Source organism: Pterocles gutturalis, unplaced genomic scaffold (assembly GCF_000699245.1).
Source record: "Pterocles gutturalis isolate BGI_N339 unplaced genomic scaffold, ASM69924v1 scaffold13333, whole genome shotgun sequence".
Classification (NCBI taxonomy): domain Eukaryota; kingdom Metazoa; phylum Chordata; class Aves; order Pterocliformes; family Pteroclidae; genus Pterocles; species Pterocles gutturalis.
Genome location: NW_010125730.1, coordinates 3,004 through 21,029, shown reverse-complemented (window position 1 = coordinate 21,029; position 18,026 = coordinate 3,004). Strand labels below are relative to the sequence as shown.

The 18,026-nt window shown below is 36.8% G+C and overlaps 1 protein-coding gene across 1 annotated transcript; it reads right to left on the bottom strand.

The window, feature by feature from the left end:
• Positions 1-2,061: 2,061 nt before the first annotated feature.
• On the bottom strand, positions 2,062-16,074 carry LOC104465585 (dnaJ homolog subfamily C member 1-like; the record flags this gene model as incomplete). Its single annotated transcript, XM_010078690.1, has 4 exons — positions 2,062-2,277; positions 3,400-3,872; positions 4,374-4,422; positions 15,955-16,074. Coding segments are annotated over 4 exons (711 nt in total), but the record flags the coding sequence as incomplete, so codon positions are not given.
• Positions 16,075-18,026: the final 1,952 nt, after the last annotated feature.

The window sequence follows — 18,026 nt, the reverse complement described above, 5'->3', positions numbered from 1 at the left end:
ATACAGAGAAACTGTATGTCAGGAGCACTGCTTTAAGTTTCTCAGTGTGACTGTTCTTACAAACAAAAAAAGAGAAGTTTCTTACCAGTAAGTGATGCTGGTCCTTCCTCCTTAGGCCCCCGTCCAGAGAGTCCAGGGTGGGGAGAAGCTGAAGGTGCTGGGCAGACAGTGTGTCATTATTGCCACAGACACAGCAGTGATGGCGCAGGTACGTTTACACACGTAGGTTTTTAAAGATCTCTGATGATAAAGGTGTCAAAGTCCTCCCACGTCCTTACTACACTTCCCACTGGATTTTTGTACCCCAAGATCTCACTAAACTATTTCTCACTCTAAACTCAGCCCGTTATTAGTCTTCATAGCCACAACAGCTGTAACAGTTCTGTATTAATTGCATCAAAGAGACAGAAGATCCTTTTGCAAACTCTCTCGCTCTCTCTCCTCTACCCTTTCTTTTTTTGAAACAGCAGAAATATTCCAATTACCAGTCTCTTTTTTCATCTCCATTCGCTTGTGTTCTTCTACCCCAGCCCTATCAATGTGCCAAGTTAATTTTCATCAATTCACCAAAACCATTTTAGCAGCTTTTCTTTGCAGCCATTTCAAGTACCTTGGTTTACAGCTACAGTCATCTATCTCAGAGTGCTCTGCATGACAAATACCTTTTTAAAGTTAAGATTTCCTGATATCTCTTGAAAATACCTCACTTGATCTCACTTAAGAATCATCCTTCATAGGTGCATTAGTAGCCCAGAATTTGATCAACTGGCACACGCAGATCATAGTACCACTTCTAAATATGTTTAGTTTCCAATGCAGTTAACACGTGATGTTCTTTGTGAAACAAAAATTAGATGCATTATTTTTGGTCTAGTAAAGTTTCCATAATATCATCATTTCTACCAACTAAGATTAATTTTTTATTTATGACCAAAAAAAAGTTCCAATTGGTAAAGGAACACATAGGGAACACTGTTATCTTCCTTAAATACTTCTCCCTTAAAGTTTTTGGGAATGGGATGACATTTTGTTGAAATGCTGCTCTGTCGGAAGCAACACAATTGGAAACCAGTTACTGGGGAAATCAACAGTGTAAATGTCAGAAAGTTAATGGAGATTTCCAGCCACCAAGCTCTGATTTTGCGTTCAGATACATGATCTTCTGATTTTTCATTTTAATTTTAAATTAAAGCTCAAAATCTTTGCAGAATCCTGGTATTAAATCAGAATTTGGGTCATAAATAATTCTTCAGAAAAAATGCAAGTCCTTAATGTTTCTTGCAAAAGACTATGATCACTGCTCTGATTTACTGATATAATTTACAGCCCATTAAGTACCCTTTACTCCAGCATTTTAAGCTTTGTATAACTTGTCAAAATTATGAAAAACAAAATAGCAAGTAATGAATAATAAACCCTTATTACCTATTCTTCAAATATAAAATCAAACTATATCAAATCCAAGGTATACGAAACCCCCCGAAATATGAGAACTCGTTGCCCAGTAAAGTTACCTTTTAAGTTCTATTCCATACTTAAAAACTGGTGATGAAGTATATGCCTTATGTACCTTAAATTAGAGGCCTTCAATGTTCATTTCAACTTTATGAAATAACAGCACTACCAAATACCACTGTGATTAGTCTGCAGAGTTGGTAAAAAAGAAATTATATTGCAGGTGCATATAAATGTGTGTGGATGTTAAGATCAGAAATGCTGCTTATTTCAAAATACAGTTAGAATGAACAGACATTTCATGTAGCAGCAGACATGCTCGTAAGTGTACTGGTTTGTATTTATAGCTGCAAAAAAGAAAAAAAATATTTCGAGTGCAGAGTTCTTTGCTTAGCAGTTTCAGACCAATTCTCATTTTCAAAACAGCATTTTAAATTCTTTATATTCTGTACATTTATCAGCTGTAAAACTACCAGTTCCAGTATGCAATTATCAGTGTGGGTCTTCCTGAAGGGCCACTAATTTTTAAGACATTGTTATCCTACATCTGCATAAGTAGTTCTCCAACACAAAAATACACCTTCAGTCTTCAACACACAAAACAGGTAAGATGGCGTAAGATTTATTGATATTTTCTTTTACTAAGGCACATGACGTATAGAAATACTGAGGTACAAAAATGCAGTTTGCTGCATATGAGATTTAAAAGCCCATTTTGACACAGATGAGCTGCACTTCTTCTGCTCAGAACACTCAGCTTTTAGCCATTTTTTTCTTTTGTACCAGTTCAGCCAGCAACTTGTATCTTGCTATACAGGCCTCCTAAAAGGAAAAACAAAAGTATTCATTAAAAGTTGGATATTTTAGTGTTGTTTTAACCCTATACATGCTACCTCATTCTAGAAGAAGAGCTAAGTTCTGGGGGTTGTGAGGTGTTTTTAGGGGGTCTTCTGGGTTCTTTGTGGTTGGTTGTTGTTTTTTTTTTTTTAAAGTTGCACATTAAATTTCAGAAGGAGAAACTACATCTAGTGAAGAGCAGATGAGAAAAATGAATTTGCAATTTACATTTCTTAATTTCTCTCTTCAAAAGAAAGAGCACACAAACCCAAGAAAACAGTTGCCCAGCATTTCTTGACAATGACTGTAAAAGCAATTATTAAACAGTTGTGCTGTAATACCTATTTCAGAACAGTTATTCTGGTATGAGCCACACTGCAGAGAGGTTACCCTGCTAAAGACAAGCCGTTACGGTCACTAACATAGCACCTACTGACAACAGATACTGTTGAACAGCGTCAGAGCCACAGAACCACTCAAAACCCCCATCCATGTTTCCTGCTCTCTCTCACTGTGTTTAGCACAAATAAAGTTACGATTTTCTGCAGCTACAATGACTGAAGCAAGCAAACTAAGCTATCACAACTATTACAGAATCTAGCACAGACCAACTATGACAATGAACGCTATTTTAAAAAGATTATACTTACAAAAAGAACATTAGATAGATTATTGAGCATTTAACACTTGCAGCTGGATTACTTATTTTGTTTGTTCACTGAGATGGGTTGAGAAAGGTATTGTAAAAGTGTAAGCAAAGAGGCTCACCAACATCTGGTTACTAACTTAGAATCAAAATTTGTTTTAAAATCTAATTTGTCCTGCAATTGAAGATCTGAAAGGCAGAGGAGAAGTAGGTATTTTAAATGAAACATAAGGTATTTCAACATTTTCTGTAGCAGATCAAACTAAATTAAATGATAGTATATCATTAAATAAAAGCAATAAACATGACAGTAATGCTCTGTGGGTTGATTATGTCTGAGCTGACAGGCCAAGCAAAGACCTCACCTTTCTGCATGTACCCTCAGTTCTTCTGGTAATCATAAATTGGTAGAAAATGTTTCCCCTCAACTTATACTACAGTTCAAACAAAACTAAGTGTACCTTGCTTTTTCCAGGAACACATTTTGCTATTTTATCCCAACGATCGGATGTTCCCTTTGGATACTGCTGTAAGGCCATTTCAAGAAGTTTCTGTTGATTTTGAGTCCACAGTTCTTCTGGGGCACGGCTTTTATCTCTTTTTCTGCTCTCATCATCACTCTCATCCTCTTGTTCGGTGTTACCAAAATCCTTCTGGCGTCTTCCTCTGCCCTTCTCTTCTGATACCTCTTTCATTGCTGGTAGAGTCATTTCAGGTGCTTTGACAATTTTTCGTCTCCGGTATCTAGCCTCACGTGCAATCATCTCCTTTTGATCTATTTGGCCATACAACTGCTCTGGGATATGACTGTAGTTCCCTTCCTCTTCCTCCTCCCTTTCTCGTTGGGTGATTATGTGGTCTGGCAAACTCACATTGACTTTGACATTCCTGGAATTCTGGGCCAGCGTTTTAAGCTCAGAGAGCCTAATGACACCTGTAAGAAGTATTGTTGTTACACTTCTAAAAAAATAAAACAAACAACAAACAGGCAGGAAATGCCCACAAATAAAAGGTACCCAGAATAGTGCAGAAAGGGAAAAAAAACTCTTCTGGATTAAGAGCTTAAGGAAAACGCTTATTGAGAAATCAAGGTATTTGTTATGAAGCGATGAACTTTGCCAATTATGAGCTTATCTGGTGTATGTGAAGTACTAGCGAATGACCACACTGATATAAACAAATGTAACAGAACCGCCTGAACAAACGAACAAAACTCAAAATAAACTGAATAAGAAAGCTTAGGAGGATGTAGCTAAAGGGAAACATTCCCTCAGAATACCCATCAGTTCTTCTCTTTACGCAAAGTAAGGCAAGGTTGCAAAAGTCCCTCTGCAAAGCATACCCTGAAAGGTACCGAAAATGCACTGTATTTGCGTAACTATAATCCAAATATAGTGCTTTTTATAAGCATCAGTGAAGCTCCAGTAGCACACACCTGGTGTATATGTAACAGAATCCTTCAGCTGTTTGGCTTTCATGGTAACCTGCATGAAATCAACAACAACAAAAAAAGGACTATTAAAACTCATATTATTGGGACTACTGAAGAATTCATTAGCAGCTAACTGCAAAATACCAACATTAAACATACATTAAATACGGTGAGGCTAATGTTCTGCTGGCTTTGTTCATGTATGGATCCCAAACTGGCAAAAAGTAACTTTCTAGACTTTCTCCTTTCTAAAACATTCCTAGTTTATTAAAATAATATAAGCAGTGCTACACATTTCTATTATTATCGCCATAATACATCAGAGTTGATACTAAAATTTATTTTCTCTCATTGTTAAACCTTAATTCTCTAACCTAAAAATACCACAAGGAGAGGGGGAAAAGGAAACAAAGAAGTTATCTTCTATATATTAGTTTATCTGAACAAAAGAACAAAATAACCCATGCAGGTCCAGATGATGAAGCGTGCTACTGGACAGGCGTTCAGTCCCAAAATAAAATGTAACAGTTTGCCAAAGACCAGAAAAGATAACTCCCAAGTCCTGACATTTCAGGAAAAAAAAACTAAGAATCCGAAGGATGGAGAGCTGCCTGCTTCCACCTCTCCATGTATACCAAAATCTGTGTCCTGGGAGTAAAGTAACACCAGCTTTAGCATTTTCATTTTTACTTAATGTTGTGGTTTATCCCCAGTTGACAGTAAGCACCACACAGCCACCTGTGCACTCCCCCACAGTGGGATGGGGGAGAGAATCAGAAGAGTGAAAGGGAGAAAATTACTGATAAGGCCAAGAGGCAGTAAAAAGAGAAAAGCAAATATTCCCCAAACAAAATAGAGCAGAATAAATTGCAAGCAAAGCTGCTACCCCAATGCCAATGTTCAGTTTTCTCTATGTTGAACGTCTGATGTTTTTGGAGGCTAGCAATTATAATTTTATCTTTCAAACTGAGACTATACATGCAGCAGAAACTTGTCACTGGAAGTGGTGCAAATCAATATGCTGGATTCAAGGGTCCTTTACAAGACAGACATTCCCAAATTAGGTTAGTGTAGGTATCCCATCATAGATATATATTTTGCTGCGTATTACAGCTAATGGAGTTAGAATCTAAACCAGCTCTCTTCACTAGAACACTGAAGGATTTTGGTTTATTCTTAGATCCTAATGGCATTTCACTCTTCCCCCACAAGCAAAAAGTTCAGGAGTAACACTCTTGCCATAGGCTAATTTTTGATAACTTTAGCCATAATAACTTGGTGAACCCAGATGTAGCATTTGTAGTAAGTTATGCCATTTGTCACATCTAATATGCCCAAGACTTCCTCTTTTGAAGGCATTATGATATCTGTCCATATTTTGATGGACTTTTCAATTTGAACATCCACCAGGTAAGCCAGAAATAACAACTATGGTTTAGATATTGAAAATCTACAATTTCAAACACTGAACAAGCACCTTCAGTTGACATAAGTCTGACAACTCATCAAGCTTCTTACAGCTTTACTATCATCCTCCACAGGCTACATGAGAAGATTATTTGTCTATTATTCTCTATTTTTTTTTTCTGGTCAGCTTTCTTTTTCATATGGATGATTTTGGAAGTCCTTTTCCAGGTGCTACATAGAGTTCATGTTTACTCCAGCTCTTTTCACTTAAAAGTTCAGGTATCACTTATTTAGATTTAAGATTTACTTGTCCATCAGCTTCAGCTGTCATTGCTGTTAAAGATGCTGACACAGGGCAAGAATCATAACATGTCAGTATTAAACTACTAAGGATTATTAGGAATCCAACCTATGGAACATATGAAATTGTATTTCAATTTGATCTATTTCAGTTTAATCATTGCTCTTGCCACTCAAATTTTAAGATTCTTCTGTTGCCAGTTCCTCCATATGTTCTGACATCCTTAATATCAATTTAAATTTCTTCTCCAGTGGTGAGTAGTGTTATCTGCTAGCTAGTTTTAACAGTGATTTTTAAAAAAATCACTAAGTTATGCAACACAAGTTGCCCCATTGCTTTCTCTACTCCATTTGTTAACATAACTTGCTGATATTATTACTTTTTCATTAGGTAACAGATAACATACTTGGAAATGCTGTTATTCAAAGTAAGAAGCAGTTGTAGAATTACTCTTCTAGTTCTTATTGCTGATTGTTCCTGCATAATGCTTTAAAATTACAGTTTTCGTGTATATTATATTATGAATTTTGTCATGACTGTGAAAAGTTTTGCTAAAAGCTTGCTGTTATTGACAACAGCCTTCACCAGAGCATTAGCCAGCCCTTAAGAAATTCTGGCTCTGGGGACACCTTAAATAATATGGATCAGGACTGTGAAATTGATTCAAAACAAAAGAGGACAGATCTCATATTCCTGCAAGTATTTGTACTGCTGAACAGACACACCGCATTATTTTATAGGAATTAACTTTAAATGTTGCTGTTTCTATGCCCAAATAACCTAGGCATCTCTGTAGTCCACCAGGGATAACAGAAGTCACAAATAAAGTCAGGTAATATGCACAGTGAAACTGATTTTCTTAGACAGCGAAAGATGACAAAAAAAAAAAAAAAAGTGGGATGCAAGCAATCAAATTGCTGGAATAGAAATCAAACAACCATCTTACTATGGGACCACAGGAACAGTTTGCTTCTGAGAACTCCCTTCTGAATTCAGTTTCAATAGCTCTTCACCTACAAAAAGATTTTATTGAAAGCAAGCGGTATTACTGGGATGATTTTATGCGATGAAAGCCAGACAGAGCTGGTTTCCTCTGTACTGCTGACAATTAGTCCACATCACAAGACCAACTGCTACTCAACAAGACACCTAGCAGTAAAAAAATTCCTCATAGTGACCATCCAGATGTTAAATCTCTTGTTACCCTGGACACCTGCCACCTCTCTCAGACAGGACAATCAATCCTTCAGAGACATACAGGAGAAAAAAAAAAATTCAGACACAGCTTAAAAGACTCTCAGTAGCATAGGCAAAAGCAAATTTTTCTGTCACGTGAATGAGAGGCTACTTTTCATCCTGCAGGGAAGGCAGGCATAAAAAAGCACGGAGTTGTGACAGACCCAGGGGGAAAATCCTGTACAGTCAGGTACAGTGATCCCACTGATGCCAAACAGAGAGAACATCTGCCCTTTTGCAGCAGATGAAGAACAACTCCCCATTCCCACAGCAGCAGCCACTAGCCCATCACTGCAGCTGACCCCTCCAGCACTGTGACCAGCACAGCTTCGCAGGGCACATGCCAATGGGGTTTTGAAGCCTTCGTCATTTTGCTGTCTCCTGGCAATCTTCTGTAGGCAACAATCTACCTTCCTTCTCTGAAGAGCATATTATTTTGATCAGGGTTGCACCAGATAATTACAGAAGTAAAAATCTCTTGGGTTCTGACAACATTCTGAGAAAAAAATGGACCGTTTTCCTGTAGAGGATGAGACAACCTATGTCACTTGGCTTCCCAAATGTATATAACCTTCTTGCAAAGAAGGATGACATGTTATTGTGCTGCTGAAAACTGGAAGTCCTGATAAAATTGTTTACTATTATCAGCATCTTTCTGAGCAGAAGTTCTCTAAATATCTACTAAAGCTGCCACAGTTTCTCAGCATCAGCTATCAGAAATTTGCTGTCCCAGTAAGAGTTCTGTTCACCCAGTTGTTATTTTCTTGCATGCTCTTCGTCTGGTTATGTCATGCAAAAAATGCAAAGATCCATAGAATTATGGAAAAAAAATAATATGGAGACAATCTGTGAGTAGTTGAGGTTAATATGCAGCAATGAGGAATTTATCGAATCTTTGAGGCTAATTTGAGTTATAATCACAATTTTCTCATAAAGGAGAGCTGGACACAGAAGGATTTTCATGTCTTCCTGGCTTTGTCAAAGTAGTAGGTTTTTGCTGATCTAACCTTCCAGAACAGCACAGAACAAATTGCCAAACTGAAGTTCTCCCCTTATAACCAAAATACTACTTGCTGCACTGAGTTGTTCTACCAATCTAGATCTAAATCACATTTTCATAGCAACAACAATTGTATTAAGAACTGTTTGACCCAAGTCAGACAACAATAATGACCCACTTTTCTTGTGACAGACTCAAAATTTGTTGCTCTATGAGCTGCCTTCCCTTACGTATACTAAAAGGGCTGCTAAAATTGTCTTCCAGTTTTAACCGATTGGTGAAACGTCACATAATTAAGCATCAAGCCAAATCATTCTCCATTTTTGCAAGTATCCTAATTTGCAACTTACTAGATGTCTGGAAATGAAATATTTCAAATCAGAAGATGCACCTTTGTTTTGGCAATGCTTGTAACAGTTTGCTTAGGAGATTTTTACCAACTTTCCCAAAAGTATGTAACATAACTAGTCTTGATCCTCTGTGTAAATTACATGTTGAATTTAATGCTAACATAGCAAATACGTATTTTAAGGACAATGTGCTTCTATTCTTGAAAGAACTAAGAAACATGTTATGAATTTAACTGACTTTGCTTAGACCAACCAGTTGCAGCCGGCAACAGTACAGTTTTCTCATGGGTATGGACTTTGAAGCAGTGTGTGATTCTGAACTTTGCCACAGCAGATGGGGAGGAGGTAGCCACCTCAACAGAAATCCCCACGACTGTGAGTTTAGTTATGAGGCAGTTTAAGATATGGCTTGCAAAAAGGGCAGGTTTGGCCTAAATCACCAGATGTAGAACACCAGCCTCTCTCCAGTTTAAGTGCCCAAATAGTTAATTTAAAGCAATGAAAGAATTACTTGTTTTTCCAGGACACAGAAGGAAGAAGAACTTGGCAACTAGAATTGTCACAATGCTGGAGACTTCCTACTTTGCTTATTTTTTTGTATGTGTCAGTTAAAATCCATGTTTGAGAGTCTTCAGCTCAATACTATGGGCACTCACGTAAGAGAGGAGTTTGGCTCAAATGCCCGTTGCAACAACTGCTGGACATCATATTTCGTGACTGCAAACCTTTCCCGAGAGTCACAAGATTTGAATTCTGCAATGGAACTGAAACCCAGCTCACCAGGACATATGTGGGACATCACATTAATTCAAGTCACTCTAAAAAGCTGCAGCATAACTGGCTTGAAAACACAAGCCATCTATCTGAATTAAAAGCTGGTGTCCCACTGCCTTCTGTAAAAACTTTATCCTTTACGTGAGCATAAATCTCTGGTCATGCTTTGTGAGGAGGAAATAAATCTGTTTTGCATTTGGGTGTAAGATGCATTGTGCTGCCCAATTGTGCAAAACTGTAGGGGCGACTAGGACTGCACAGAAGAAAACTTTGTACAATGAGGGAACTGTAAACAGCAACCACCTGAGTATCCACAAAGACATTCTGATGTGTCTGTGGGATTAGACAGGTGTTTTGAAGATTTCACTCTCAGATTGAGGGATTGACAAAACCTACATACGATCTAAATCCCATCCTAGATATTCATAACCTCTTTTGGACCTCGATCCAGAGCTAGGTCTTTATACTTCAGTAAGCAACTGGAAGAACTATTGATTACATAAATATATGCAAGCTGCTAAGGGTGAATGTTTCTGAATATCCACAACTGGAGAGCACAGACATAGCATTCAAAATGAAATGTAAAACTGACTTAGGAAAACAACCTCTGGAAGCAAAAAACCTAATAAATTCATGAACTTTTACACATGGATCATTTCTCACATAGATGTTTTCTTGCCAGCAAGGCAATGAGCTTGTATTTGTCAAAAATAAGAAATCTGTTTTAGAATGGCACATGAAGTACAAGGAGTATGACCTCACTTAGACTTAAAGGCTGAAACTGGTGTTTGGACACACAAGCGGTATCAGACAACAAGCACCCCCCTCCCAAAACTTATGCTTTTGGGTTTCACGACAATTCAGAATGTCTGCTCAAATATATCCACCTATTGTTTTGCTGCCCACCTTCCTGTTTTTCTATACAAGCAGCAAATCCCAATCAGTCTGTTTTTGCAACACAAACACATGAGATTAGTGACTGCAGGAGCAAACAGAATCAGTTTAAATCCTGTAAGACAAATGAATGATATTACTTCACAGGTATGAAATCTGAGATCTCTTTGCCTTTAATTTAAAAAACCTGTACCTAATAATCACATTAAAGTCTGTTTGGCATGCCAGACAGCTTTTACTTCCTCTGTTATTTTTACAATTTGAATGTCCTTTGTAGTCACTGAAATGAATTTATGCCTTTCAGCAAATATTTTTTTAACTTTTTATCTATAAAGGTAGGTATTGTCAAGTACAATATACTTCTATAATTTCACATTTAAGTGCTTTTTCTCAATTTTTTAAATTCAGCAAAAACTGACAATCATTATTATAAATCTTCATAAGGCTTAGCATTTGTCAAATCAAACAATACAATTTTTGCAAAAATAGCAGTCTTGAAACTCCATTCCATTAATTATTTATACTATGTTATAGGGTGTTCACTGTGCTTAGGAAATTCAAACATAACTTTTTAATTTTGCTTTAAAAGGTCAATTATATCCTTAAGTATTGGTGGACAGGAATGAGAACTAACCCTGGAGCAACAAATCCAGCAAGGAAAATGGGTCAAAGAACAGATGTTTAGTGGATGACAGAGAGCAGTGGTACAGGTAACCAGGTCAGCAGGCAGGAACCCTGATTAGAGTTAACTGAACTCCATTTCCCTTTTATAATCAAAATACTTCAAAATCTAATTTATAACACCAGCCAATTGCAATAAAAATGACTTAAAAAGCTGTAGAAGCTTTCAGTTGCGAAAGCAATAAGATTTCATTATACTAATCCAGTTGAAAATCATCTTTATGGGCAAAGATTGCTAAATTCCCAATGTGCACATATTAAAATGACAATTAGCAATTTAAATAATCAAATATACTGATAAAATGAGCACAACTTAACCTCATCTGTTTTGGGGTGATTATTCATAGGTGGTTAAGAGATATCTTCCTGAAGACAGACAAGATAAACACATCCTATACTTCACATGACAAAAGTTAAAAGTAATAAGCTTTCTTACAATATGTCAGCACCACAGTTGCACACTTAACCTAGCTCTGAGCTGAAAAACATCAGAGTATGTTGCAAAGATATTTATGCTGGTATCACAGGAGGTGCTATAAATAAAAACAGTAGAGCTGAATGAGCTCAGGGGCACTGCAGCACGGACAGAGCTGTTTATTGGTTTTTTACTGGATTTTGGCTGGCACTTCCCCAGTGGCCTGCATCACATCATGTGGATGTACCTGTTTGGACGGAGAACATGTCCTTATGGGCCTTATAATAATCCTTATTTGTGCAGTATTAACAAACTTGAATGTCTACAAAACCCCAATTTGAATAGTAGTAGAAAAGAAAAAAACATCTGAAAGATTACTTTGTTAGGAATTACTGCATTTAAGAACAGCCAAGCTAAGGTATATGCAGTGATTACTAACAACTGTGGCGAGTATCTGGCTTTAATTTCACATTTTTAAAAATTAGTTCACACATGCTTCCAATTGTAGGGAAGGTTTTGTTTCCTCCCCCTTTCCTCTCAGATAGTTTGCACTTGCTAGTCTAATCATAGACCATATGAAGAGAAGGACCTAACCTCAGGCAGAATCACTACATCGATGTTGTTTCTTGCAGATGTGTGTCTAACCTGTTCTTAAAGGCCTGCAAAATACGGAGATTCCTGAGCAGCTTATTCCACTGCTTCATCATCTCCGTTGTAATTCTGTGCTCCTTAATGTCTAACTCTGCAGCCTGTGATAAAATTGGAGGTAATTACTTCTTCCCTATAAAACTAATACCGTGCACAAGCCTCTTTACAGTTGCTTTTTATGTAGTTGAATACTTACATCATCAGTTCATATTTTCTTTCAGTTCAACAACATGAATTCCCTCACAATCTTTCCTTCTAGGTCACACTTTAGAGACCTATTTATTCTCTCTTTTCTCATCTGGACTCTTTGTATTGAAACACGTGTTTAAGTACAATACTGAAAACTAGACAGAAACTAAGGATGTAGATGCAGGTTTACCATCCTCCTTTTGGTATAGTCTCAATAAGATGCTTGCCTTTTTCACAGTAACTTGCTATTTGTGTCTAGCTCATTATCTCTGCTAATCCCCACGTTCCTTCTGCTTTTTAAGAGCTAACCCTAGCCAGCTGTTTGGCATCTTTCATTTGTGAACCTGATCACCATCTTGCTGTGTGTCCTTGCACATATTGTCCTGTTTAATTTCACCTTGTTTTTTGCATCTTATTTTTCCAATTTGTTATGACCTTTTTTAATTCTACTCATCTTCCAATACAGTATCAGTTCCTCTTATCTTTCTAGGATATACATGTGCTCACCAGGTTCTGGGGTATCAAAGTCACGTTCTAACAAAATAAAGGGAGAATTTTCCAAGCTGAACAAATCTCTCTGGAAATGAGTAAGAAACTTTTTGGGCCCCCTTTTATGTGAAAAAGCAGTATTAAAGCTCCAAGCATTAGAAACTTTGCTTCATACTGTTCCAAAACTCCTTAACATAATGGCAGGAGGAAAATTCAGAAATATATGAAAAAACCTCCAAAACAAATAAACTCAGAAAACTAAGTTAAAACACCACCATAAAGCTGAAAAGTTCACAAAAGCAAAGAACACTCTTCTCACTTCATCCTGCTTAAAAATTGCCAGTGGAAACAAATATAGTTTGATGTAGGAATTTACTTTTTAAAAACAGGAGGGAGTTCAAGACAATTTAAAATGGAATTTCTTTGGGGTTGGTTTTGAGGGAGTGAATTTCACTGACACTTCTCTGGTATATATGAATTGTTTCAGCTTAGTCTTTACAAAGTACTGAAATATTTTTCTAACTTTTTTTTTGCTGAGCAAGAAAGCTTTGAGACAGAAGCAACAATGGAGAGATCATTTTGGACTGGATTACTTTGAATTGTTTTTATTAACACCTATCTAGCTAATCTAATATTAAAAAAGGTTTGAATTCTAAAAATCACATGGAAACAAGGACATGTACCTTGTCAATCCTTCCTAATGCAGTTCTCTAACTGTGAAAGGAAAACCAAGCCTTACTGCACTTGACAGTTTACAAAAGAAACAAGCTGAAAGTGGTCTCAACTTTTAAAAAAGTATTTCCTGTCTCACCGAAAATGTCAGAAAAACAAATTCAAATTTGCCCTTGAATGTTTTTCTTTTTTAAGATCTAGTACATTTGCCACACAATACACACTTCAAACTCTCTCTGCCTGATCAATGTTAAATTATCTGTCAGCAAGGGATTCCCAAACTCTGCTACACAAGCTACTTAAAAACAGCACCTCATACACCAAAATTTATCTCCTTGCTCCTCTCCCAGTCGAAACTGGGAACAGTTCTTTGGGAAGCAAGTGCTGCCTGCACATGCAAACACCTCTTTTTCTGTGCACAGTTTAACAAAACCAGAAGTTTTTCCTGCAGCTTTACCGTAACCTTTCTTATTCAACTATGGTGATGCCCAAGCAAAATAAGAACCCTTGCTGTAAATTTAGATGCTACTCTATGTCACCTGAAGGGTAAGCTGTACATCTTGTTGAACAGCTGAATGGATGTATCTGAAGTAGTTCCCGGTTCCAACATTTCTGATACTGACGCAACAACAGTTTGAGATCCAGAGAAGTTTGCAGAAAGCTTTTGTTAAAGTGTTTCTTCTTAAAACCCAATCACTGTACGTCTGTGCAACGCGATGATAGAAGTAGCAGAAACTAATAAGCAGTCTGTGTCAGGAAAGCTGACCTAGCATTATCAGCAATGGGAAATTTTTAAAGAAGTCAAAACTTGTGTGGAGAACACTCAGATTAATCACATAGTTGGAGGTCACTAGCAGTAAGAAGGATTACACTCAGACATTTTTCCACACATAAAAATCTCTCAAAATTCATTTTTGTTATACAAGAAAATGGCAGCTCTTAGAACATACACCTTTCTTTCATTTCTCTTTACAATTGACTGAAAAGAGCATGTTACTCAAGACTTCTCACCTAATGGAAGAACCAAGCAAGCTTGGCTTTTTTTTTTCCAGTACTGGATGTGTGCAAGTATGGTGGCCAAATATATTATGCAAAGGATCCTTAAAAAAAGAATGTTTTTACACCTGAGTCAAGGAATAAAGCAGAAAATGAGTGCAAAAGGCAGTCTTAAGATAGCGTTACTTTTGTGATGGGTGTATGTGGAGTCATTCCACTTGGTTGTATTATCCGTATAAAGCAAATTAATCAGTTTTTCCAAAGCAATCTCAAAAGATCTTTCTCATGCACACTGCATACTACCAAGCCATGTGAAATGTTTTTGCTGTTAGTATCTGCTTAGTAAAATGTAGCATCATTAAAGTCCCTCCACTTCAGTAGTATGCCTACTTCAGGAGTATGATAAACAACACTGAACAGAATAAACAAAAAAAGACAATTTCATTTGCATAGCTGGTTAGTAAGTTCTTGCTTACATCCACTTATTTGCAAATAATGTGTTGTTCTAAAATGGTAAGAATGCAAATGGCTTGTTTTCTGGTATATATGAGTAATAAAACTGTATAGATGTATTAAATCTTTAAGAATAACTTCTAAAAATATCTTTCTCTTATTCTATCAACAGGGAAAAAAACACTTAAGAAGGACACAAATTACACAGGCAGCTATAATGAATTACATTTCACTCTAGCCAGAGGCTTTGTTTCCCATTATTTAAGATAATTCCTGAAATACAATAAATAAAGAACATCTAATCTCAAAATGTACATCAACAGATTTAAACATTATTCTCATTAACCCCTCCAGAGCCTATAAAATAGGGTCAGCTGAAAGGGCTTTCAAATGGTCCTCGGCAGACACTACATCATGTTCTAGTGATCTATTGCTTGAAAAGGAAAAGTCTTTTACAGCTTAGCCCCTAAGGGTTTTAAGATCATAACACTTAAAATCTGTAAGTACAAGCTTTCTTTGATATCTGGTACAACACTATAAAATATGAATTAACAAGGACATTAATCATTTTACACAATATCATTATTAGCCACACTATAATCCAGAAAAAGGGACTGAAACACTATCATATGTATAACTTGTTTTAAAGTTTGCAAAGATATTTCAGTTTAATTAATGGAAACCACCTGTCTAAACACCATTAGCTCATCTACATTTTTTAAGGACTGGCTTGAAACAGAACTGTAATCTTTAACCAAGTCACACAAACATTCACTTGCAGTAAAAAGAGGCTGCTACAAAACCCAAAGTGCATTGTTTTTCTGTTATGGGGTTACAGTAGCTCAAGTCTGTAAGCACCAAAATCCCCACCCAGCTGATCAGTTACAGCTGTTAATTGTGGAGGGAGAGACTGGCTGACATCTGCTTCTTGCATAGTTAGTTAATGGTTCACTTCCAGGTCCTAAAATGATTGTAGCCTCTCTCAAAAGACAATGCCGGCCCCCATATATGTCTGCCTTCTACACTGCCTGTCTTCTGGTTTGTCACTCTCTACACAATGCAAATCTGAGTGAACTCACATCTGCCACTGATCGACCCAATTCGTGAGCAATCTTTTCCCATCGACCTGGAGTTCCCCCTGGGAACTTAACCATACTTCTTGTCAGCTGGCTGAGGTCCTCCTCTGTCCATTCAGGTGCCTGTAAAACATTTGTAAAACATTCATTACACTGGGATATTGGATATATTTGGTGAGGTAATATACCGGGGGGAAAAAAACCCAAAGCCTTCAAACAAATTAATCAAATCCTGTAAAAAAATAAAAGTTTCAAGTACCCGGGTGCCATCTCCCTGTGCTCTTGCCAAAAACGCATAAAAACAACAGACCAACATATTAAAAATCCTTAACACACAAAAAATGCATTTTGTATATTATATACACTAACACATTTAATTTCTATCAACATTTATACCATGTACATAACACTCTACAATGCAGTAAAGATAAAAGCCAACAATGCTTTTATTAAAGATTAAATCACAGTCTAAGATGCAAAATTTTAGATATTTATTTAATCGCACATACCAGATTTTTTCAGCAAACAAAAATAAAATATCCTCATTTTTACATTTTAAAAAAGCCTCTAAATAAAACAGAGCAGTAATTTTAGCTTTTTGCCACTATAATCATCCTATGTTTTAGCATTCTGGGATGATTCAAGAATGAAAACTGTTGATTCTAATATTCCATTAAGACTATTAAACAACACCCATCCTCCTGCTCCCCCTACCCTCCCCCCAACACGGTTATGCCACAAAACCAAACCGGATGCTTCTACCACCCAGTAACCAAAAGATATAAAAATGTTTTGCTCTAACTACATAAGACAATCTGTTAAAAATAACTGTCTTCATAACAGCCAAATAAAAGTGAACAAAGCAAGGAACACACAATTACAGCAGTTTAAGGCACAAAATCGCGTTTGTCTCAGAAGGCATAATGCAGTACCATCTTTGACATCTGCAGCATCTTTGGCAACGGCCACAGTGTCAAATCTTTGTTACCATTGGTAGTTTATAATTTTATTTATTTTTAAGGAATTTTTTATGGCATACCTCTTCTAATCACCATTTCCGATAACAAACAGGCACATATCAAGCTGTATGCACTACAGAGCCATCAGCACAGAACAACAGTCAGAGGTGAGTGACCCTAGGGACCATCTCCACAACTACAGCAAAGCTTCTCCCTGACACTAATCCTGCCTGTCATTCTCCCACTGTGCTCTAACCACACTGACATCCGCCCGCCGCACTGCAAGCTTAACGGGGCCCTTCCTGACTTTTTACTGTCTCCCCCAATCAATGGTTCAAGCGTGCTCTTTTCACCATGTCCAAATGGCAGCTTCACTCATAATCAAAGTGCACTGCTCCTGTTAAAGGGCTTCCCGAAAGGCTCCACCATTTGCATTCATTTGCAAAGCAAACTACTTTTATTCACTTTGTTCTGCTATCAAGAGTGTTCCCTGAAGCAGATAAATTGGCATAAATACACCCTGCCACTTAAAAGACAGTAAATAATAGCCAATAGTAGCACAGATTTCATCAATCTCCTAGTATGGATCCATGTAGTCCTTTATTCACTGCTGAAAGCCTCAGACATTCATATTTGGATAGTTTTTAATAAAAATATAAAATAATTATCTAGGATGATTCAAATGCAAGACGCATAAATAACATGTGTGTAAGAGAGAGATCTCAGACATACATCACATGCATTATCATACAATTACACTCTGGCCTACAGAAGAAATGATAAATACATACAAAATCTCCACATTGCACAACAACCCTATTACTTTCATTGTATAAAACAAGTTAATATACTCCATATATTTACTATATTATCCTCCATAGATATTTTATACTAAAATATTTCTCACGAGATTTTTATAAGGGAAGATTTGGGGTACTTAATAGTCTACATATAAAGTTTTTCATCACTAATTTAAATAATGAATTACCCTAAGATTTTTGGTCAAAAGCCTTTGGTTCAAAAATTAGTCAAATTTCATACCTCAAAATTAGCCTTAATATGCAGTTTATGGTATTTTCCATTTAATTTATATTCAAACTTTGGGGGGGGGGGGGA